The 24,917-nt window shown below is 36.3% G+C and overlaps 1 protein-coding gene across 1 annotated transcript in view; it reads left to right on the top strand.

Moving 5' to 3' along the window:
* The first annotated feature begins 604 nt into the window (after positions 1-604).
* LOC134754158 (epidermal growth factor receptor) overlaps positions 605-24,917 on the top strand; it is a 148,989-nt gene continuing 124,676 nt past the window's right edge. The window contains exon 1 of the mRNA XM_063690279.1: positions 605-768. Within this exon, the coding sequence (XP_063546349.1) occupies positions 693-768 (76 nt within the window). The 5' untranslated portion in view covers positions 605-692. The remainder of the gene's footprint in view (positions 769-24,917) is intronic.

Raw genomic sequence — 24,917 nt, 5'->3', positions numbered from 1 at the left:
CTTGCCATTTGGTCCTATCCAATGCACAATGTCACTCTTCACAATAGGATTTAGGGTCGTCTGCTTTCTAGGTCGTCAATCGTCAAGCAATCTCTGTATATTTTGTATTACAAGAACTTTCTTCCAACTAGTCTGTGCTAGAAGTTTTATATGTGTACTGTAGGCACTTAGCAAAGAGGATATAATATTATAGAGCGGTACTGTCAGTAAATTTTGTAACCACAGTAAATTCACTGCCATCTATCGACACACTTTAAAACTAAAAATAAAGATTTATAAAAATACGAAAAAAGGAATTTAAATATGGATAAATGTTTTTTTTATTTGCTTTAATTATTTTTATTATTTCCACCCATGTTCTTTCACTGATATCCGTTAAAATTGTTAAATAACAAACGAAACCGTCAACGCCCTCTATGCGAGAGTAGGCCAAACGTAGTAGCGACATCTGATCGAGAATCAAATTTTCGTAATTTTCGAGGCACGTTTTTTCCTTAGACTGTATGCATCTATTACGGTATATCTATCTTTGCATTTAGGCAGTATGTGGCAGTGTCGCATCTGGCGCTACAACTCACGCGGCGCGCGCGCAGGCAGCGGCATTGAAGCTACGCCACCGTGCGGGGCGCGCGTGTACCGCGATGACTGTGCCTGTATAGCATGCCTGTGTGCTTGTGCCTGTGACTGTGACAATGACTGTGTGTGCGTTTACCGTGCTGCTGGGGACGCTGCTTCTCTCCGGTTGCATCGCTGAATTCCAGGAGAGAGGTATGACAAAAGTTTTCATTTAAGTACTCTTAAATGTTAGTGTTAAGTTCAAGTCTGTTGCGAAGGCTGTTGAAAACAAAGTCACGATTAGTAGTCAATCCATATAGTACCTATTAAGAGGTTTTAAATTCATTAAGGTATTCGAAGAATTTACAGTTATTAGTTTTAAAACTGGTTGTTTTTCGTATTTATTCGTACCTATCAACATATATCTTGACTGTTTGTGTTAAGTACTACAAAAACTTAAGTTAAAAAAATACGAACGTCCCAATAAGTGTCCCAACTGCTCTCAAAAATACTTTATTCTTACCTTAGTTCTCTTCCCATTTCACAAATGTTTTTACAATATTTATACAAGATCAATAGGTAAACTCATTATCTACAAAAAAGTTTAGGCTGTACAGCATTCCAAAGAAAACGACATATATAATTTCAGCAACAATCGGGTGAAAAGCTTCAAGTACTACATCTAAGTTCATTTAACTCAATTGAACCTTTTCAATTAATTTTATTTCTGACGGGTTACAAAACAATTGCACTACTTTCATTCTGCCTTCTGAGCGGTTGAAGGAACCCACGATGGGATGACACAGATGGACAGGCCGACACCAAGATGACCTTATAATTTCAACACAAGGACACTTTAAACTGGGTAAAAACTAGGATACACCCAATAATTTTGATTTAAGAACAATTGTTAGGCATTTTAATGTAAAGGAAACCTTAATTGGTGTAGCAATTTAAATCTATAATTTGTTTTTCTTTGCTTTTCAATCTACACCTATCAGCGAATTCTCCGCTTAAGCACCTAATACAAGCCATCCTCATGCCTTTGCTAAGCTCATCAGCACAGGTCGTTTAAGCGTATCTGCATGGCGAATAAGTGTCATTTCAGATGACAAGTTGTTGTTACTTTTCTCAAGATTACCGTTATACAGCGCAAACCTAACACTTAACACATGGTTGGTGAGATATGTAGTAGCGCGGTGGTTTTCTACTAGGTTTTCTTTGTTTGGGACTAAAGTCTTATTAAAGTTTTAAATTATAACTCAATTTATAACATATCAGCCGCACATAACCATACTTTTAGTCACGCCGTAATCAGCCAGTACTTCTTTAACGACAAACCCGGAAAGCAAGGCAAAGGCTACCCTGTCAAACCTTACTATGATTATTATGAATAAGCAAAAACCGTGCGTCGTCTGTCGTCTCTCTTCTCTACCTCTCGCTCGTACACTATTCGTAAAGAAAAAAATAAACAATATAGCTTGGGCATTGTAGTATGGTTGATTCATAGAGGTTTGTACTAGTCTGTCAGCATTTTCAAAGACGAAGAAAGAAATAACTGTTGTAAATAATTGATTTCTTCCCCGCCCAATTAATCGACAGGAAGATGCGATGCCTAATGTATATGGAAAATTAAATAAAACTTAATGAAGATACATTATTCATGCAAAATCCAGTTCTTATGCATCTTCGAGAGATTTATAGCATCATTACGTTTGAAATGAGCCGTAAAGTCGGAATTAATTGTGTTTTTATTATTATTTAACGGTTAATGTCATTTGCTTGTTGAAGACTGCTTACCGACAAGAGACTTTCCTGAGAACGCCACTAAATTTCAACAGGCAACACATTATGCAAACATCTCTTTCTGTCGCATAACTGCGTTCTTTACTTTTGTTGTTTTGACAGTTGACGTTTGCCGTTGTCATAAGTACATAATATATAATATATTATACAACGGATATTTTCAAGTATAGATCATTCATAAACATCTTTAATTCAGATCACAATATCCACAATCCGCCAACTTGTAATTTTGGCCAACCGCCTGTAAAACACGTTTGTTTTATTGCTTTATTAATTTTGATACTACTTAGGTACTATTTTTTTTTAAATAAGTGATTTAGGCACGAATATCAGTTTTAATTTAGCACAGAAATATTTTAAAATAAAAATCATGGTTACAAAAATGCGATTGTTGTGATAAAAGCCAACTGATGTTGCTGCTATGTACTTGGCCTTAAGTTGAATATATTTTATTTTATTTCTACAATTTAATGTACATAAAAACTCATAAGACGTAGGAATATTGAGAGGATAATAGACAATACGAGTAATTCCCCTGGATAATGGCATTATGGAGAAATATATGTCCGGACATTAGATATTTTTAACTTCAGCAGTTCGAACAAGGGTACTATGCTACTTAAAAACAGTGAGCAAAATCGCATTTTGCTCACTGAGTGAGACAAAATGACATTCAAGTGACCTTTATATCCAAATGTCATTTTAACATACGGGGCCTAATACTACAAGTTCGAAATCCTTGGATTCTATTATCAAAGTTATTACATCTCGTGCGCTTTTGTGTCCCGTGCAAGCGAAAGATTCTATAATTTAGAATCTTGAGCTTTGCGCTCTTATTGTACAAATAACTATTTCACCATTTATTAATTACTATCAGCATTTAAAAGCGTTTTATGCTAACCCATTTAAAACACAGGTTTAGGCTCTCTAAAAATCAGTTAACTAAATATAAAAACTATTAAAAATTTCATAGAACCTCGTAATAAAAAATAACTGAAAGAAGTATTTCTATTGGTCAAATTCTGAAATGGAAACTGAATAAAATCCGCGATGCGATATCTAGTATACACTGGAGGCCCAGTGATATTATGTACGAAATAGTTTCCACGATCGTATTGCTTTTTACGTTTTTATTACTTAGAAAATTACCTAAGTGGAACGAATGTTTTTGTATAAAAATGCCGAAGTATTATATTTATTCATACATAAGGAGTGGTACAGTTAAAAAGTAGCAGGGAATTATCTGGTATATTTTTTAATTTCTTGGTAATTACCAAAGTATGGAAGGGTTTATTTTTTTAGTAATCTCTACATAAAATACTATAAAATCAAAATAAAATCATATTGAAACATAGAGATTGTTTGTGTATTCTCATTTTTATTGCAATGTACTTTGTAACTTCTTGGACAACACAATGTGACAATATTCACTTGCCGTTTTCCACAATGGCACAATTGAATTTCCATTTTTACAATTTGTATTATGCTTTTAGGAATATCGTCATACGAGTAAGTTATACCAATTAACTGGATTTCATCTTCACCATTTTTTCCGAACCACTCCTTATGTGTACGTAAATAATAGAAGCACTTGGCACAACCGTAATAGTGGTGGAAACGGAATATAAACAATATTCTCTTTTTTATACTCCTAAAAATAAACAGTTTTCTATAGGGAATACATAAGAAAATAAATCAACAGTACTTTCTATTGTCACGATTTTACCTGATCAGCCTTGTCGACTCGTATAAATATTTTCTCACTTTATTTGTGGCATTTGTGCTGTGTGAATTACCGTCCAAGGATTATTATTACAAAACGGTACCAAAATGTGGGTACTGTACAATGGCGGTCCCACGAGTACCGTTCACGCTGTTGCACCTTACCCCGTTGTGATAAGGCGGGATATTTGTACATATCTTTGTACCTATCGTGTTGATTACTTGACTCAATTAACGTGTCGTGCTATGTACCTTTTGAATCAATCCAATGCAAAACGGCGTACGTCTAACCATTTATTGCCTATAAGCTGTACGTCATTGACCCTTAAAACACATCTCACAAAAAAGAGAAGAAAAACGGTGACGACCAAAGAGACCAAATATATCTGAATATAACCTTATGTGTAACAAAGATGTCTTACGATTTAATATATTTTATACTGTCTAAAACCTTAATCTTAAAATGTCTAACTGATTCAATACAGGCATCGTCAGTTCAAGATCGCTGACCAAGATCAATCTGAGCAAATGTTATTGGATTTAGTTAGGTAAGGTTCATGTGGAGAAGACCGTCTAGCTAGAGGAGTACTATTAGTTATTCTGAGCTAGAAGCGTCAAGCTCTTTCGCCGTTTTTTATCCTTGCGTTTGTACAGTCGCCATCAGATATATCGGAGCGGCTAAGGTGCTCACAAATATCTGAACACGCCTCTATGGTCAAGGCGCTAGGTGGGTGTTCAGATATTTTTGAGCACCTCGGCCGCTCCGATATAATGATGGCGACTGTACACATAATACACTTATCTTACTCGTACAGGTCGGTAGAGCAGGAGTGAAGTTCTTCCTTTCTTAAATTCTGACTGTTTCTGAGCGAAGTACGTATGCAAATACGAGAGTTTTTCGAAAATCTTTCAATATATTCTTTGTTATTCCATGTCGTTCTTTAATAACGTTTTATTTTCCGAAATCTTTTAAGTACTTTTTTTTTATTTACCGCAAATATAATCTAGTGATAAAATCACACATTACTATATATTTAAATTTTAAATATAATTTGGTTGCTATGACCCCATTTCTTCAAAATAATTAACAAATTCAGTTTTCCTTCTTCTTAAATTGCCCCACAAAAGCTTTTGCTACTATAATGTTTATTCAATCGGTACTCTACTCTACATTTAATAATGGATCTATTTTTAAGACTTGGTGACCGCAAATTATTTATGAAATGTAGAAAACATTCCATGGATCAAACCGCAAAGAACGAGTAACAAAGTGACACATTCCTATTAAACCTTGAAATACTAAACAATGACTCATATAAAAATATAAACATGGGCTTGTAAAGTTCAGTAGGTCGAGTATTGTTTACATTTGAAAACGTCTTTGTAACAAATATTTTTCCTTATTCTACTGTAATGTATACATTGACTTTATGCGAAAAAGGTGTACCACGGGGCATATGTTCGTTTTCACAATCTTGGTCACCCTTGGATCTGTCTATATTTTAAAGAAAGATAACACGTGTATTTGTGATAAGATCCCTATCGAGTGCATTTTTAATATCAAAACAAGTTGTAAATATGAAAGACTAAAATTACCGCAGACAGAGCGAATAATATACTTACAAAATACCTAAATAAACAAGTAGTTACGTCACAATGAAGTAGGGTCTAAACATTAGTTTCGAATTGCATCCGAAGTGTTTCAGAGACTCAGGATGTATTGCTTTTTCTCACAGCGGGTGCATCCACTTACGCTCAATAGCACTTTGGGCGGGTATTATCATTGCTTGCCAAGCGCATTCAATCCCAACGCCTCAGTAGATCCAGTTAAACTTTAGTCTCAGGATCCGTGGTAAGTAAGCGATGTCGAGGGCGCTATTATTCTGGTCCTTTATGCTTGTTCGAACTCGACAAGCGATACAAACAACATTGTACGGGATGTGTGGCGTATCTGTTTTTTACCAACTATACTCAACTCAATTTCGCTTCCGTCTGATTCAGCGTGGCGGAAGAGGCATCTCTAAGTTCCAAATGTTAAGGGGTTGATTTTGTGTAGTAATTGGTGTATTTTTTTTACTACACCTGGATTGCTGGGGATTTACGGCAAGGATGTACTCTAATCGTATATTTGGATCTCTTGTATTTTTGTTTACTTATTTACAGTACATATTGTGCTACTTTCTCGCACTAGTGCGTAAAAGAGCACTTTTCGTGCATATGTCGAAAGTTTAAATAGCCATATGTACTGTAAAACGTTGTACGATACACGTGCGAATAGGTAATCGGTCGTGTTTTAATTTATCGCCACTCGTTTCGAATTTCCTCTTTTCCGCACTTGTATCGTAAATAACTATTGTTAAACATTTTTATGTATGTACTGTTATGTCGTGCACTTAACCTAGGAACAACATGTATCACACTTCCTGAAACACAGAAAAATATTTATTTATTCATAAGTATAAGTATGAGTAATTATTAATAACATTGGTCCGGACGGATATTGCGCCTAATTAGATATTTGTTTACAGTAGCATTATGTTAATCGTAAGTCAATATACATTTTAAACCGGTATATTTTTCTAATTACAACGAATTTAATTCAAACTATTAATATACCGGGATAAAATGTCCCTTTCTAACAAACATTCCGAATACTGCCGAATTGTCAATTTGTAAGTCGACTATCGAATAATTATACCGAATATAAGTACATAAAATAACTTAGTTAACTTAGAAAACTAGAAATATATTAAAATAATGTGGAAAAAAACAAGACCACTAAGTCCAAAATGTTAAATTTTTATTAATTTTAAAAATTAGAATTTCAAATAAAAAATTATGTATATTGCACGTATGACAACTATAAACGCAATACTTCGCAAACGAATTGGCTTGTTGCTTCACTAAATATGATTGAGTTTAATCGGGTGTGAAGTTAGAGGCCTGCTGCAAGCATTTAGTGAAAAGCGTTTAGGTAGTGTCACTCTGACTCTCATTTCTGGCTTTTGTATTGTTTTTATTTAAAAAAAGTCACCTAGCCTCAAAATATTTCTTACCGATTTTCTAGCCGGTAGTTCGAGCTGCGTACAACTATAGTTATTTGTGCAACAAGAGAGGAAAGTTGGTTTTTCTTGCGAGTGTTTATTTCTAACTTAACTAGCTTCGCTCGTGATTCAATTATAGAATCTTTCGCTTTCTCGGGACTCAAAAACACGAGATGTAAAATAACTTTGCTCTCGTGTTGCACACATAATTTTTCACCTCAGTAGTGAGAACATACCTATTAAAGGTTAAAATGTATTTCGAATTACACAGAATAATACAGAGAAAAAAAATTGTAAGTAAAAGTTCAGGGCTTCACTAAATTAAAAAGCTACTTTGTTTCACTCCCTGGAGTGAGAAAAGTCGCACTTTCTTCATTCCCTGGAGTGAGGTAAGTCGCACTCTCCTCACTCCAGCGAGTGACTTGTTCGAGCTGCTGAGGTGAAAAGTAATTTCCTGATTTCTAGCCAATTATGTCTATAAACAGGCAGCATTGCGGCTCCTGCTCGCCGCCGCCTTCGGAGGCGTTTCTACCCTAACCGGGCAAGTAGATTGACTGGTACACAAGCAAGAAACGCTAAAATGATTTCCCCGTACGTTAAATGCATATATTTTATTGAATGTACTTCCATAAGTCAATAGAAAAGTGTTCAACAGCAAGCTATTGTATTAAGCTTTGTCTAAGTACTGTAACCATTCCACAAATTTCGTAGTTAAAGTACTAAAATAACTATCTAAAATACAAGTTTAACAATTTAATTAGTAAATAGGTATTTATATCACAAATATGTATGTATCTTTTAGTTATCATCCTAAAATAATAGTTAGTTGTTTTACAAGAGGACAAAGTTTTGTATCTTGTAGGATGCCATGTCAAGAAAAGGGTTAAATCCCTCGTACTAATAACTCTCGATACTCGATACTCGGGCAAGCGAAAGATCCCAGAATTGAACAGCAATTATGTACCTGCCTAAATGTATGAAGCGTAAAAACATTGTATTTTTTAAAATAAACAATCTGAATTTTTAACGCACGACAAGGCACGAGGGTTAAACAATCTTTGCTCCCGAGTGAAACACAAATCGCGAGTACAGTCGCCATCAGATATATCGGAGCGGCTGAGAAGCTCAAAAATATCTGAACGCGCACCTAGCGCCCTGACAATAGGGGCGTGTTCAGATATTTGTGAGCACCTTGGCCGCTCCGTTGATGGTAAAACGTTTAAATATTTATCTTTCAAAATCACAATTTAAAAGTTACTACGTTACTTAGTAGTGTAACAGTTAAATTGAATATGTACCTATTGAATATGTACCTGATGACATGTAACTTGGCGTTATGAATAAACTATCTGTATTTGTTAGCCACTCTTCTGGATAAATTGCAACTTTCTCATTAGATTTTTGAATTTGAATTAGAATTTGAAACTAAGAGAACCTTTACTAAATTAAATATTTTTTTTTTTACTAACCTAATTTAGTGTCCCACTGCTGGGCAAAGGCCTCCCCTCGTTTCCTCCACTCGACCCTGTCGTTTGTAGTGTCCCGCCAATCCGGATAAAATGCGTCTAAGTCGTCCCGCCATCTCCTTTTCGGCCTGCCTGCACCCCGGCCAGCACCATCTATGGTGTTCTAATTAATAAATATTTGGGGATATTTCATTATTTTAAAACGGGTCACTCACGTATTATTAAGTCGAATAAAACAAAAAATACAAATAAAAAAGTGTGCTGTGTTAATTGTTTGGGGACAACCTTACACAGATCGACCTAGCCCCAAACTAAACAAAGCTTGTACTATGAGTCTATGACTACGATGGGTACTAGGCGACGAAATACATATGTATATCCCTAGATAAATACATACTTATATACATCCCACCTTTCCTTGATATACATAGAAAACATCCATGACTCAGGAATAAATATCTGTGTTCATCGCACAAATAAATGCTCTTATGCGTATTCGAACCCGGGACCATCGGCTTCATAGGCAGGACTAGGCCAGACCGGTCGTCAAACAATGGAACACGATAGCACGAATCTTAAGGGAAACGCCAACAAGTTCGTGATAACGAGATTTCGTCTTGTAGAGGGCATTAGACTTAGGAAGGTTCGTATAGGTTTTTGTTCGTCCTAAAGAGGCTTCGAGTCCAGAGATAAAACGCATGCAAAATTCGTATTAAAGAGAAAAATTCCTATTAAAAGGTACAAACACGTAAAGTTCAGTCTTATTCCTTTTTTCGAGTTACAGAGATTTTTTAGTAAACAACTTCGAGATATAGAGGTGATCTGAAAATAAATGTCATATACGAAGGAAAAAATGACCAAAGCCTCCAGTGTCCAGAGCTGGAATCAAACTAATAGAGAATAGAGTAGTGTGTCTACTTGAAAAAACACAAATTAATTTTTTTTTATAGAAAATTATTTAATTTGTTCTTAGAGTATAGAGGTGATAAAGGAGGAGGAGGAGGTAAACAATTCGTCTATTATTTCGAGTTATGGAGGTTAAATTTCATTTTTCGAGTTATAGGTACAAATTGTACTGAAAAAACGATGTGGGTTTTGGGCTTGAAGGAAAGGGAATGGCATTTTATTTCGTGTGAACGAGAATTTCGCCTTAAGGTTCGAGTTATCGAGGTTCCACTGTAGGTATTATACATAATTTACAGCAGCTTTCAACATTAGTTCTAAAGTGTTTAGTTTTTAAGTTTATGAAATTTATATGTATGTTAGTCTATAAGGTATATGTAATATGGGCCTTGTTGCCTGAATCAAATTTTAAAATAAATAAAGATAATAAAATCAAGAACTACATATATTTTTTCCACGTCTACGAATATCAACGTCTCTTAAGTACGCGGCGTCGCGCCGCGTTTCGCGCACGAGTGTGGAGGGCGCTTTAGAAAAATATGATCATATACGGAGATTTTTCGCCTTCTGGCTCAGCGAATGGCTTTAATAGACATGCAAATTAAAAGTACAGTCAGCAATATGTATGTCACAAAAATTAATTTACAGTTCTTTGTCACTTTTTCAGCTCTAGTTTAAAAACCTCCTCAGATAAAAAGCTAAAAACAAATCTTAATACATATCTACAATGAGCCCGCATGCCCTGAGTGTGGCTTGTTTTTTCTTGGCTCGGTGTATCAGATTTCCCCAGTTTAGCGTGGCTTAAGTTACAAATCAGCCAAGAGACTTTCAACGGTGTCAGATGGAGCGTGTGTTACGCACGATAAGTCTCACAGTGGGCTAAAAAATATACAGCAAGTATCTGGTGTTAACCTTTATGTCCGAAAGATTATGAATAACGGTCGAAATAACCATGAATAGCGCTTCAAATGTTCGTCTGTGAAACATGTCTACAACGTTTAGTTATAAAGGTATTAAGGCTAATTTAAAGATAATATGTATTATGGAAAAAACGCGTACGTGGTACGTGATATATTATTGTCCTTTATTATCAAAAAATATTTAAATATGACTGAGAGGACATCTAAATGATTATTAATATTTAGATACCCAATTAATTTAATACGAAAGTTAGACCAAGAAGAACTTTTATTTACACATTTATTCTCGTAATAATGCGTAGGTATTTGACGTGGTACCTTCAGAATCTTGTGAGGATTTGCTGTATTTTGTGTACAAACAAGTAGAGTTAAACCAAGAAATGTCTGCAGAAATTTTGATAGCACACGCAGTGCCAGTGTTATTTATACGTCATAATTTCATAGAAGTGTGACGTTTAAAATAACACCTGCACTGCGTGTGCTGTCAAAATTTCTGCAGGATTTTCTTGGTTTGACTCTAAACAAGCAGCAATGTAACGGAAATCCGTTTGATAATAAACAATTAACTGTCAATAAGTGCCAAGTGTTAAATCTGTACATAACGGGCAATAGTGCATTGTGATACAAGTGTGCTATTTAAGTTGGTCATTACTACTCATTACACACGAGGCGATATTGTGCGCATCGCGCAATAAGAAAGCCGATGTGTGTAATGACCAATGCACACGCGTTTCATACGACGTTTTTCAACACACTTGCGAGGAAAAAAGAGAAACGTCCATATTAATCAAATTGTAATTGTTAAAACAGTAAAAGTCTAAAATCTGCTGTCACACTGCCGGCCGCCCCTCGCCCCGGCCGCGGGTGGGCCGGCCGGGCCGCGGCAGGCGGTCGGGCCGGATAATGAAAAAGCACGCGTGTTTTATATCTAGGATTATGTGCCAAAAATCGGTGGCATAAAAACGTCGTTTTGAGCAAGTGTGTTGAAAAAAAAATACGTTATTGTAATGGTCGAAAATCACTTTTTTGGTTTTGTAACTTTGATTGAGCATACCCACATTTTGCATCCCTTTTTTTCCGCAACAACGCAACCCAATAACAAACAACGTGAATTCGTTTAATGTTATCATAATATGCACTTGACACATACATTATTTTGAGAATAATTCAAAATGTATGAATATTCCAATAAAGCTTTTGTAATAAATAACATATAAACCATATTTAAACTTTATCACTTTTATCTTTTTTATCTTTATCTTTACTTGAAAATAGTTGTATAATATTGTATATGCCTTATGAACTGATTTTGCATATAGTCTATGATGGTTCATTATTTTTGTATGTGGGTATTTTTGCACTTTGTAGTTTTTCCTCAGTCACCCGCGTTGACCACGAACGCTGAAACGGCGGGATGTATTATAAATTCAATATACGCGATATAATCCGTTTTCATAGTTTTATTTTATCACTAAACCTAAATATAATATATCTAAACTAAACATGTACCTACTGCAAAGATAATATATAGGATAAAGGGTTACTGTCATAGTAAATTTTGTAGTCACTGTAAATTTACTGCCATCTATCAACACACGATTAAATCTAAAAATTTAAATGAATAAAAATACCAAAAAATTAAATGATTTTTTTTATTTGTATTTATATTTTTTATATGATTTTGCCCCATGTTCTTTCACTGATATGTGTTAAAATTGTTAAATAACAAACGAAACCGTCAACGCCATCTAGCCGAGAATAGGCCAAAGGTGGTAGCGTCATCTATGCGAGAATCATTTTTTCTTGATTTCCGAGGCACGTTTTTTCCTTAGACTGTATTCATCTTATACGGAGTTACATAGGTCTGCCAACTGTAACCCGCCCCCGGCTGCTCACGACGGCGACGCAAAGGTGCCCATCACGTTCGCTGCGTTGCCGCGCTAAATTGCGATGGACAGCTTTTGCATAGGAAATAATATATAAAGTTTTATAAAGATAAGGACGTTTACAATGTCTTCGTGCTACATAATTGCCTATCTGGCGCTAAACCCCACAATGATAAGTTTAAACATATTCGCGTACAATTTCCAAAACAGACAGGTATGTGGCAATGTTCACAATCGCTTACTGCAAGTGTTGACAAAATATAAGTGCATTGTTCCACCACAATGCGCCAAACCGACCAGTAACCGCGCTTTTATTTTTAATTGCTATTTTAATCAGTAATAACTGGGCACCTTCACGTTGCCAAATTATTGCTAGTACTTGAAAAAAAAAATATGACTGGCCAATCCTTACTTACTGGATTGGACAAATCAAACATGTAGCACTTAGCCTCCCCATTCAAGAATGTGTAAATTTATATGTAAATATTTGTATGTAATCTAACGTAGCTTTTAAGTACATTTATAACTAACTAACATCTATGGAGTCTCAGTGCTTCGAAATAAAGAATTTATTATTAATATTTTAAAAGCTAACCGTGCGATGTTAAGTAGTCTGTTTGGTTTCGGCGTGGAAATAGAACGGAATTTTGTGTTTTACAAAAACCGGCCAAGTGCTAGTCGGACACGCGCACGAAGGGTTCCGTACCATTACGCAAAATAGGTACGGCGAAAAAAATCACGCCTGTTGTATGGGAGCCCCACTTAAATATTTATCCTATTATGTTTTTAGTATTTGTTGTTATAGCGGCAACATAAATACATCATGTGTAAAAAATTTAACTGTCTAGCTCTAGCTATCTCGGTTCATGAGATACAGCCTGGTGACAGACAGACGGATAGACAGACGGACAGAGGAGTATTAGTAATAGGGCCCCGTTACCCTTTGGGTATGTAACTCTAAAAATAAAATAATTTATTAGGTAATATTCATCGAAATGGAGCGACGACCTAGAGAAGTTCGCGGGAATTCGGTGGTTGCGAGCGGCACAGGATCGGTCGGAGTGGCGAGCCTTGGGGGAGGCCTATGTCCAGCAGTGGACGTCTATCGGCTGACATGATGATGATGATGATTCATCGAAAGCACGAAATCGAAAGTGTGTAATACACGTTACACGTTAAACCAATTGGACGAACGCTTCTCCATAAACGTATTCTTCATTTTCCTGTCGTCTGGATATTTAATAGTACCTGCAGAAAATATGTTTACACAACGTATTGTACATTATACATAGCAATGCTTTCGTTTTTTTTTTTTTTTAATTTTGGTTATTATAAAAGTCAGGAGCGAAACACAAATTCCATTCAAATTTTGAAAAGCTTTGACTTCTTACAATGTACAATGATAAAAAAATCGATAAAAATAATATGAAGAGGCTATGGCTAGTTACGTTAATATCCAGAGAGGAAAATGAGGACTCCGTTCGTATGAGAACCGGTCACGTGAAGTCGTTGCCTTTCGTCTGAAAGTTCGGGAAAAATAAAATTGTGAAAACTGATAATGTATCGAAAACCAAATTAACCCATTATAGTAACTATGTAATATATATTTTTGTATTGCATGAAAGTGAGTACAAAAGGTGTTAGTAGGTATATACAAAAAGACCATCACAATCTGCCGAGACGCACACGCAATATATCTTAATTCTAAAACTACAAACTAAATTAATTTAGCTATAACTATAAAATAGCAAATTAATAAATAACAAAACAGTCATTAAATTATAAAAACATGTTACTGCAAATGTTTACATGCCAAATCTTTAACGGATTAAAATTGCTTGTTCATAAGCCATTCATGTCATTTTATAAGGAATAGTGGTTGTGGGTTTTCTCTTATTTCTATTGGAATGTTGTTAAACACTTTTTCATCACACTCGCTCAGTAAATGTGGAATTGTTAAAATATTGCAAACTCGAGTCTATAAACCGCTCCGGCAAGCCGTCGCGATTGAACTATACTCTCGTTTGCAATATTTAACTTACGCCCCATGTTGCACAATGTATTATTGATTGTGGTTGAAATCAGTTTGTATTGTTTTTAGGTGTCGCCTGCAATTATCTACGTGGTTTGTTATCGCTTTGTTTGTATTGCTGCGTCACTTTCATTTGTAGTATTTGTGATGAAAAAAAAAGTGGAATATATGGGAACCAACACATACTACGACTTCTTTTTCCGTCCAGACACTAACATTGTTGCTGGTCTTCTTACTAGTAAAACCGATCTAAATAAAAGGCATTTCGTTAAACATAACCTATAGTCACTTGATATTTTCTACGCTTCCCCTACAAAAAAATGTTCGGATATTACTCATTTTTATACCCAACAAATTTTTTGCAGGGTACATAAAGGTTTTAACTCACTTGAGGTGAGGCGAAATTACAGACTGTGTACTTTAGCCAGTAGAATTTTACGTGGGGATTCTGACTGCCCCGAACTAGTAGCTCAGTAAAGTTGCTGCGTCTATATGTTCCCTCACCGACTTGATTTCTGTTTCGACCTCGTTGTCGCCATTTGTTAGCGCTGCCACCAGTACGAACTGTGTCCCGCCGTAAATCACCGCTTGTTCAAGCCTTGCACCTGCTAAACTCGCTCCTCGAATCTGCACCAAACTGTGATGTGTTTGCGAGTGGATGGTTGGACGTGTGTTATGAAACTTATGAATGCTTGAGGTTCTGCGAGACGATGAATAAACGACCTTCTTCTGCGATATGTTAATTTTGATTTGTGTACTATGTGTATGGAATGTCTATTGGTTTCAAAGTGCTTTGGATTACTGTTCTGCTGGGAAATGTAATAAATAAAAAATATATATTCTTAGCTGTCCTAAGATTTTGCCAAGCATTACGTAGATAACAATAGCATAAACCGACACTCCACAAGGCCGGTGTTCATAGATATGTATCTGCACAGCGGCAGCTAATACGCACCCAATTATACCTATATTTATTCTGTACATATGCTATTATACTCATAAGTCTTAAATAGGCGCAAAGAAATATACTTAGGTTACGAGAACAATTTATTCAGAACTGGCATTTAAAATATAAGACAATAATGATAATTAAATATAAATAACAACAAATACGAAATTAAAGTTCCGTTAGGTAATTATGTATTTTGTACTTATACTCATTCAGACAAGGCTCTCTAGAAGAGTGTCGTATGCATAATTGTTAGACCGCAGTTTATAATGTCATAGGTATAATAAACAGAATATTTTTTTTTTCAATATTTACTTAGCCACTGACAAGTTGTTCCAGCTCGGCTTTAAAGATAAGTATTATGCAAATTATGATAGAATTTCTAAAATGACGTGTTTGTGTGTGTTTTAGAGTGCTTTATTATGTGTAAATATAATTCACAATATATAACACCTTTGTACTCATTACAATTGGCACCATATTCGACCTGTGCATCTGGCATGAACAGCTTCACAAACTTATTACTTGACGACCTCGCTAAACCTCGGCCGTCTAAACCAGCTCCGTCAAAGTATTCTATATGTAACGGTGTACGTTATTACAGCTTATTTTAGTCAAAAATGTGGATGTTTTTTTTTGAATCTATTAGAATCGAAGACTGAACATTTTATAGGGAATTTTCAGGGGAATGGTGGGGGGTAACGGCACCACTTTTCAACCTGGCAACATCAGGTTTCTTGAAGCCTAGGAGCCCTACTACAAGGATTAGAAGTCAAGCTGCGGTCTAACAATTATGCATACGACACTCTTCTAGAGCCTGGTCTAATTGTCTCTAGAATGATTAAAATTAAGTACTCAAAATTAAAATAAACTTAATCATCTCAAAAACACCACATCATAGGTTTACCATTAATCTCAGGTAGTAAGTTGTGCAGTGATTTTCCAGTAAAAGGTAGCCTAATATAAACTACGAAATACTAAAACTAGTTTAAAATAACATTTTTACTTACTTAAATAGTTAACATAAAGTAAATCAGCTTCATGCCAATGCCAAGTCTGAAGCCTTCAGCCAGTCTGTGCTCATAACTGGGGCCATAATAACTTTTTACCAACCGAACTCCTCTGTTAAACGCCAACCGCAAACTCGATGGTGCATTTATTAAACACATGTTCCCTTATCGCCATCCCGCCCACATGCGAGTTCTATGTATTTCGTAACCCGACTAATCCGTTTATCCGTCGTTTATCGTTATCGATACGGTCTCGCTATCGGTGGTGAGTGTATATCTAGTATTATGTACTTAACTAGTTAACTAACCCAGGATACTTATTGAAATATCGCATAGAAAAACAAGCAAATACTTTACCAATATTAACTACTCTTCATAAACTCAAAAACATTACTTATATAATAACTGTAAATTTAAAATATAAAAACCCGTAAAAAATACCAGCGGCCTCTGACGAGATAAACCCCTAATAATTGTCACCCCTTACGCAAAATCGCTAGGTACGTAATAAATACTACTCTTACCATCTCAAACTAAATTAAAAAAAGACAGTAGTTAATGGTTTTTATGTCAATGTTAATTTATTTGTGTGTCGTTGGCGTAAGTACGTGTCGCCATTAATTTCCCCACAGAAAACCAGCGCCACCGTTTGCCGCGGCATTATGAGTGGGATCCTTTTTAGCGTCCAAATGTTTTTTTTGAGTTTTTAGAGTTTTGAGTTATGTCTAGTTTTTTTTTTTGTCTGCAATGTCTTTCTTTTTTATGTACTTATGGCGTGAAATAAATGTATTTTCTTTCTTTCTTTCTTTCTTTATTTCTTTCTTTCTTTAATTGGTTAAATCACTCTGGACATACTTAAATGGAAACATGACAGATTATGATTATGTATACTACGAGTTTCCGCATAATACGCCATTTTACAATGTCCCCGCAACTTTTATTTACACATTTATTCTCGTAATAATGCGTAGGTATTTGACGTGGTACCTTCAGAATCTTGTGAGGATTTGCTGTATTTTGTGTACAAACAAGTAGAGTTAAACCAAGAAATGTCTGCAGAGATTTTGATAGCACACGCAGTGCCAGTGTTATTTATACGTCATAATTTCATAGAAGTTTGACGTTTAAAATAACACCTGCACTGCGTGTGCTGTCAATATCTCTGCAGACTTTTCTTGGTTTGACTCTAACATTATTTTTAAGAACGCTAATATGAATGTTTATATGTTTAAATAATATTTTCTGCAAGGCTAGAAGCCTGCGCATATTTTCCCGCGCTGTTTCCCATGAGATAACATCTGTGGCTACACTAGCTACAGTGCAGCTGTATATCGGTAATTATGATAAACAATAACATTCGAAATAGTCACACCAGGGCTCAAGCGCGCTCACCTTACAAAACAATCAATGCAAATAAGACAAACTATACATTAATTATAATTATATATAGTTTGTCTTATTTGCATTGATTTAATTAAAATAATCACCTGTTGATAGTGTAGGGTTTCGTAGTAACCATTCTGTCAAAATAGGCCAAACGGGGGCTATTAGTAAGTATCATGTACAGTCGCCATCAGATATATCGGAGCAGCCAAGGTGCTCAAAAATATCTGAATACGCACTCTAACGCCTTGACAATACAGACGTGTTCAGATATTTGTGAGCGCCTTGGCCGCTCCGATATATCTGATGGCGACTGTACATTACAAGCATAAGAGAGTACCTTTGCAGCGCTTTGTACGTCTTTTTACTATGAAAAAAAAAGATTTTTGCAACAAATCAAAAACGACTGGACCGATCATGTTCGCTATAGTTTTCGTTTAAAGTATTTATTAAGCTTTTATTTCACGATTTATTTCATATTTTTTGGATCCATAGTTCAAAAGTTAGATGGGTGCGGGATATTTTTTTCTTTCGGAGCAATTATTTCCGAAAATATTAACTATATCAAAAAGTGGCTTTTGTAGACCCTTATTTGTTTTGAAAGACCTCAAAGACTTATTAAAGCAAAAAAATAAATAACACAATTTGTATGGAAAAAATCCAAAAAAAAATTTTTATACTTTTTATTTTACCGTTGTCGCTATGCATGATTTATGTATCCATGCGAAATTGCAGCTTTATAGCACTGACGATTACGGTGCAAAGCCTCGGACAGACAGAGAGACATGGCGAAACTATAAGAGCGTTTTCATATTGTCCGATCCGATATAGGATGTAGGATCCGACATCCGCGTAGTCAGGCGTCTGGCGCTAAGGTCACGCACACTACAACAAGCATTATTCCTACACATACGCACTCAAACAAATATTATCGGTCTGACAGCTGACGGGGGGCTCCGGCATGGCTGAATTTATCGGAAGCGCCTTTCCCATATCGGATGTCGGAAGGCACCTATGACAAAAACAGCTACAGGAGAGTGCCATTGGCATTAAGTCCATCTTTTTTGCGTAATTTATCGTTTTTTTGTAATAATTATTTATTAAATGCATAAATAAATACAGAGAAACACATTTCTAGGTGACTGGATGAATATTTATATATGAATTAAAATAAATTGAATTGGATTAATGAATTAAATTGAATATGTCGATATAAAGTCGTTACAGTGACATTTATTTTACTTTGATGACTCGTATTAACAACCTGGGATTCTTGGGAACGGTTTAAAGAGATTAATCAAACGTTTCTTAAGCTCGGTTCTCCATACAAACGTAGTTACGCTCTCATTTTAAAACGAGTATGTAGTTAGTTTGCTCTGAAACTTTGTACTTACAATAGGATAAGGTATATCTATGTCTGTAATTAGTTTATGTACCTTCAGATACCATAGTAAAAAAAATACATGTAATTTAAGTTTTCATACAAAACTTGTTTTTGCTCTATTTCGTTTGTTTTATGAACTGAAGTTATATAAACTAATTCAGACCTAGATGTACCTCATGTATATTGTATGTGCAAAGTTTCATTACAATCCAACACGTAGTTTTAAAATGAGAACGAAGCTCCGTTTGTATGGGAAGGTGAAATTCGGCCGAGCTTGCGGGGGACTTAATAGACATAAACATTTTGCATTTGCAGCATGAGCATGCCAAGCTTATGCTTTGTCAGCATGATAAGGTTCTGAGCGGTATCTAATTACGGCCTAACGTAGGACTCCGTGCCACCAATGTACCGTACTTATAAGTGAGCAGACACGATTAAATTGAATACTTGAGTCAGCTGTACGAGTAGCTCCACTAGCTCCTAATGTAAATCGACACGAAAGGCGCAAGACTTGATCATGGGATTTCTAAATCCATAAAATAAAATTTTTGTGATTGTGGAGAGTTGAGGACCTAGGATTTGAGGATACTAGACACAGATTTTTAAGTAAACATCGAAGGAAAAGTTACGTAACACTACTTCGCAGACAAAAGTAATACATACAAAATACATTGAACCATTGATTTTGTCAAGCAGGTCTAGCTACAGTTTCACCCGGGTAATACAATTTTAACATGCCACGGTCGTTTCGTTTTGAAAATTGAGTAAAAGCAGACGTCTGGTGTAGTGGAACCACTACCGGTACCGTGTCGCCTAGAGGTCGACAGACAACCACGAGTCATCGCAGTAGGGATGGCCATGTTGCAATCACAAAGGTGCTTCTAGACGCAACAGTGTGGCTGACAACATTGCCGGCATTTGTAGCCAGACTATGTAACATACGATAATATTTTAAGTATGGCCCGGCTATTATGGCCACACATTTTTGATATGGCCGCGTACAGGTTGCCGGTATGATCGCAAAGCAATCGAAAATACTGGAATGTTTCCCGGCTAGCTCTATTGGTATGTCCAATGTCGCTATGCGACAATAAGTGCGTCCCTTTTTGCACAACTTGAAATTTGCTGGGAGTGACGCGTACCAATTCAAGTATATTGTGGCATAGATCCTAGATCAGAGTGTACAGTGTTGAGGGTTGTACATATTTTGATTATAAATAAAAATATCGAAATGACTATAACTTTGCCTAATGAACGGATCATAGACGGAGAATGACGTGCATTTAATTTAAAATAAAATAAAAACTTTTATAATTACATAAGCCGCTGCGACGTTTACGATTTCGTCAGCCATTGCTGCACCAATTATGTAGCCAGTGTAAAGACAAAAGCACAGAGCCATAGTGTTACAGATATCTTGACGAGATATATATTATCCAGCCACATGCTGAATTAAAATATTATATTGTAATGCAGCATCTGGCCGGGATATTGGCGACGATGTTGTGGCCACATATTGCAGTAAAAATATAGCCCGTCTACAGGCTTCTTTGAAATAGTATGGCACATTATCTATTGCGATAGGGTCGATCGAATAAATACGCGTATCATTTAACCGTTCCCATGGTCAGAACAATTAAACAATTACGTGTACTTGTTGCGGCTGCAGTAGGTACGCCACGATTTACACATACCGTCACATAGGTACTACTTACATTTTACGACACTCGGGAGCAATGGAAAGAAAACGGGTATACACTTACAACGGGTATGTACTTAGTGTTATAACAATTTACAAGTTGTGCCTGTGGTTAGTGCTCGTGATTATGTAGTCCATACGCATGTGGACTAGTTCGGGCATATAGAATCACTGGTCTCAAGCAGCCTCTTTGTGGTCGATGTAGTTTTCGTATGTCAACATATTCATTTATTTCTCTTATAGAGATGGAAAAATAACGTTTAGCGTCATTTTCCTCAGCAGGCTCAAAAGGAAGGCATTAATTGTCCACGAAAGCACAACGCTATGGGAAAGCTTTCTTTAACCCAGGAGTTCCGTGCAATGTGTAATAGAACACGCATTCTCTAGAGAAGGGCATGAAGTTATGACTATTATTTGTAGAAAGCTCCATACTAAAAACGTTGAAACTGATGCAATTCAGATGCCTAAGTGGCAAAAGGCTCTTACAACGTACTCGTATAGTTACCTAAAGTAATTATTAGTTAATAAATATAAAATTAGCAAGTCATAGTCAGCGCTATACCTATTTATTTGCTATTAGATCCCTTAAAATAACATGCTATTTACGTCACCTTAGAGGAATTCTTGGGTGTTTCCTTGAAGCCCGATAAATAATATAAATAAGTAGTTATATAGCTATGACTATGGGTATGATCTTTGAACACGTAAGTAATATTATAGCTAATGTAATAATACGTATTTATAGGTTAGGTTAGGTTAGGTTAACTTTTTAGTAAAGCTTTTATTCAGCGTTTAATTTCCTTGAACTAAATAATTTTGGGAGCCTACTTCTTAAATACAAGTCGCAGCGGGACAAACGAATTGTTTTGTCTCTAAGTGATGTTAACTCACAAGAACAATAGCAAAGCCCTTATAAGTCGATACTACAAAAACCCTTGTTCACTGTTAACTGATATAGTTATGTACACAAGCTCTTCAGTGGGCCATCCACGTTCTCGATGTATCATATCGCATACCAACCAATTACTCCGAATGACAACTCTGATATCATTGCAGGCAAAGATCCTAGTAATTAGTTGAGTCATTGCGCGCACACCTAGGAATTAGGGACCTAGGTGCCGAAACGGGCCCGAAGATCGGCGATCGCTCCCGAAGGTGACGCGAAGTGGGGAGCTCGCCAGCCCGTAACGCTGCTCAGCGAACCATGGCGTCTCCTACCCACTGCATGAATGTATGGCCATCCATGATATAAATCCTATAATCTCCCTTGTCAATCATTATTTTACGGCGAAAAGATACGCTCAGTGAAGAATTGAGAAATATAGTTTAGCTACTTCCGCGTGGAATGTTAAAATTTTTGCGGTTGTTGTGGTTGAAAGGCCATTTTGGTAACTTAAATGGGTTTTTAACTTTTTAGGTAAGCTCAAACGCCAATAGCTGTTGTGGCCCGGTAACTAGAGTCTGTTCGGAATAGAAAGAGAAGAGCCGTGGAATGTATTGGGCCCCATACTTTCCACGACTCTTCTCTTTACGCACAGACTACTAGTATAATTGTGACTCCATAATTACGTACCAACTTTATAAACGCTGATGTTGACCGTAACGTTACATTGTACAGCGAGCTGCAAAAGTGCATGCCCACTTCATGAATGAATTCCATTCATAATGTGTCCATTGAAATTTGCAGCTCGCTGTAGGTCCTGAGTACATACTCGTATAGGAAAAACATATTATTAAAACAACTTTCGTAGTAGTTAAAACATACGGTAAAGTAATCTGACATTAAGTTTCCATTGTCCAAAATAGGTACGATATCAATTTCGTACAGAAAATCTTCTTTCTAGTTATTTAACTTGAGCTGTAAGACCCAGTTTAGATCTAGAAACATCATCCCAGGGGACATTCTCTCACACGAAGGACTGTCGGCAAAATCCATATTCTAAAATCATGCCCGCTGTCATTACGTTAGTAAAAATAACGTATAAAAACACACGCGTGTTGTCGCGAAATGGGGTTAATGGTTTGAAACAGCAAAAAGTGAGGCCGCTGCGAATCTCATTTACAAGTGTCACGGCCATCGCCACATGAAACTTGTCGTTTACAATCCATACTTCCATACTAATATTATAAATGCGAAAGTCTGTCTGTCTGTCTGTGTGTTACCTCTTCACGCTTAAACCGCTGAACCGATTTAGTTGAAATTTGGTATACAGATAGTTTGAGTCCCGGGGAAGGACATAGGATACTTTTTATCTCAGAACTCACCCCTCAAGGGGGTGAAAAGGGGGGTGGAAATTTGTATGGGGAATCAATAACCGCTGAACCGATTTAGATGAAACTTGGTATGGGGATAGTTTGAGCTGTGGGAAAGGATATAGAATAACTTTTATCCCCGAAATCATCCCTTAAGGGTGTAAAAAATGGGGTGGAAATGTATAGTGTGGACCAATTTGGGGGTGAAAAAATTTGTTTAAGAATTAAGGTACCCAAATTACTAATTCCACGCAGACGAAGTCGCGGGCAAAAGCTAGTTACAAATAAATACGTAATCAAGGAAACAAGTATGCGGAACTCCGGGATAGATTTGTACGTCAAATAATCAAGGGTCGTAATGTCCTAATTATATGTGGTGTTTATACTTACATTAATACAAATAAGGTCAATACGGCTAAGTGTGGCATTGGGTAAGTGTGGCGTGGCTGGCCTTCACATTGGGGCCTTTTTACTAATTCAGTAGTTTTTTTGCTAGTTCATACATGTGCTACTTGCTAATCGCGTTTAGTAGTAAATTAATGAAATCGCAATAAACACTAGGTAATCAATGTGTAAACAGGCCCAATGTGAAGGCCACCCGCACTTATCCGTTTACGGTATGCCACACTTATCCGTATTGACCTTAGGATAGTATAGAAATATGTTCAATAATGTCATTATCCAAGGGAGTAACAGATTGCAGAAAGAAATTGCCGTTCACTATACTCTTAAATTGCGGTGTAGTCGCAACGGTAGGTTGAACCGAATGATATACCCGTGGGTACAGCAATTTTTTTTTAAATGTAAAAACAAATAGAACTCTCCTATAGTCGTATAAGGAAGCAATTGAGTTGGCAAAGACGATTAATATTTGCCATTTCAGCTTGGGTGTGAAAATGATCGTGTTATTAACGTGGCCATTCGAAATGACACTGAGTATTTTACCCTCTGATTATTGACCACTGAGGTGGGCAGTGGTAGTCCAGCGGTAAATCGTGCAGCATGGCTGATTAACGAGTTAGTTGGAACTAGACTACGAAATACCTACAATTTTATATTAACGAGTTACTATTTAGTGAAGGAAAACGTCTCGAGGAAATCCGATGAATCTCATTAAGGTGATTTAGGCGATCACCTGGCCCCTGTTTCACATTCACAACGTTGACAATTGTCGCCTGATATTGACAATTCACCTTATATTGCTGGTCTAACCTAACTAGTAAATAGTTATTGTAGCTATATACTAGTATATACCGCCGCTACTTACCGACCCAGAAATTGTCAGTGTCAAATTCAAATTGTCATGTTGGTGAAATAGGCTCCGGACCGCGTGAACTGGTCAGTCGCGTTAGTAAAAACTAGTATCTATGCCATTTCTCGGGATTAAGTTGCCATATGGACACTTTAAGATGCAATCGGCTAAGAGATAAAAATATAATGAAACTGCAATTTAGTGCAATGAAATTGGAACACAAATCACTGTCTATTATTGGGTAGCGTGACAAAAATAAGGAGGCATGTAAGCCTAATGATCTGATAATTTGTAACGGAAGATTAGCGTTACGGTATATTATTTATTAAGACATGGTATCCCAAAGCTAATATACGAATTTGATTTGGAAATCATCGAAAGAAAGTATGCTTGATCAGCGCCCAAATATCCAAAAAATATAGGATCATTGTCTTCTCATCGTACGTAACAAGGCATCCAAGAAACCTATACTCAAAGCGCAAACAATGAGGAACTACACGTGTGAAAAACTTATTTTTTTAAGAATAAAAAACAAAATAGTAAAGTAGTATGTATTAATGCGCACATCTCGATGGGGCGCAGGCAACCGTGACCATATCGCGCGCGCCGGCTCCACACTGGACTTTACGACCATCATCGTGTACCTACTCGTA

Source organism: Cydia strobilella, chromosome Z (assembly GCF_947568885.1).
Source record: "Cydia strobilella chromosome Z, ilCydStro3.1, whole genome shotgun sequence".
NCBI lineage: Eukaryota > Metazoa > Arthropoda > Insecta > Lepidoptera > Tortricidae > Cydia > Cydia strobilella.
The sequence above is the reverse complement of the archived record's forward strand: the minus strand, read 5'-3'. Positions and strand labels throughout refer to the sequence as shown.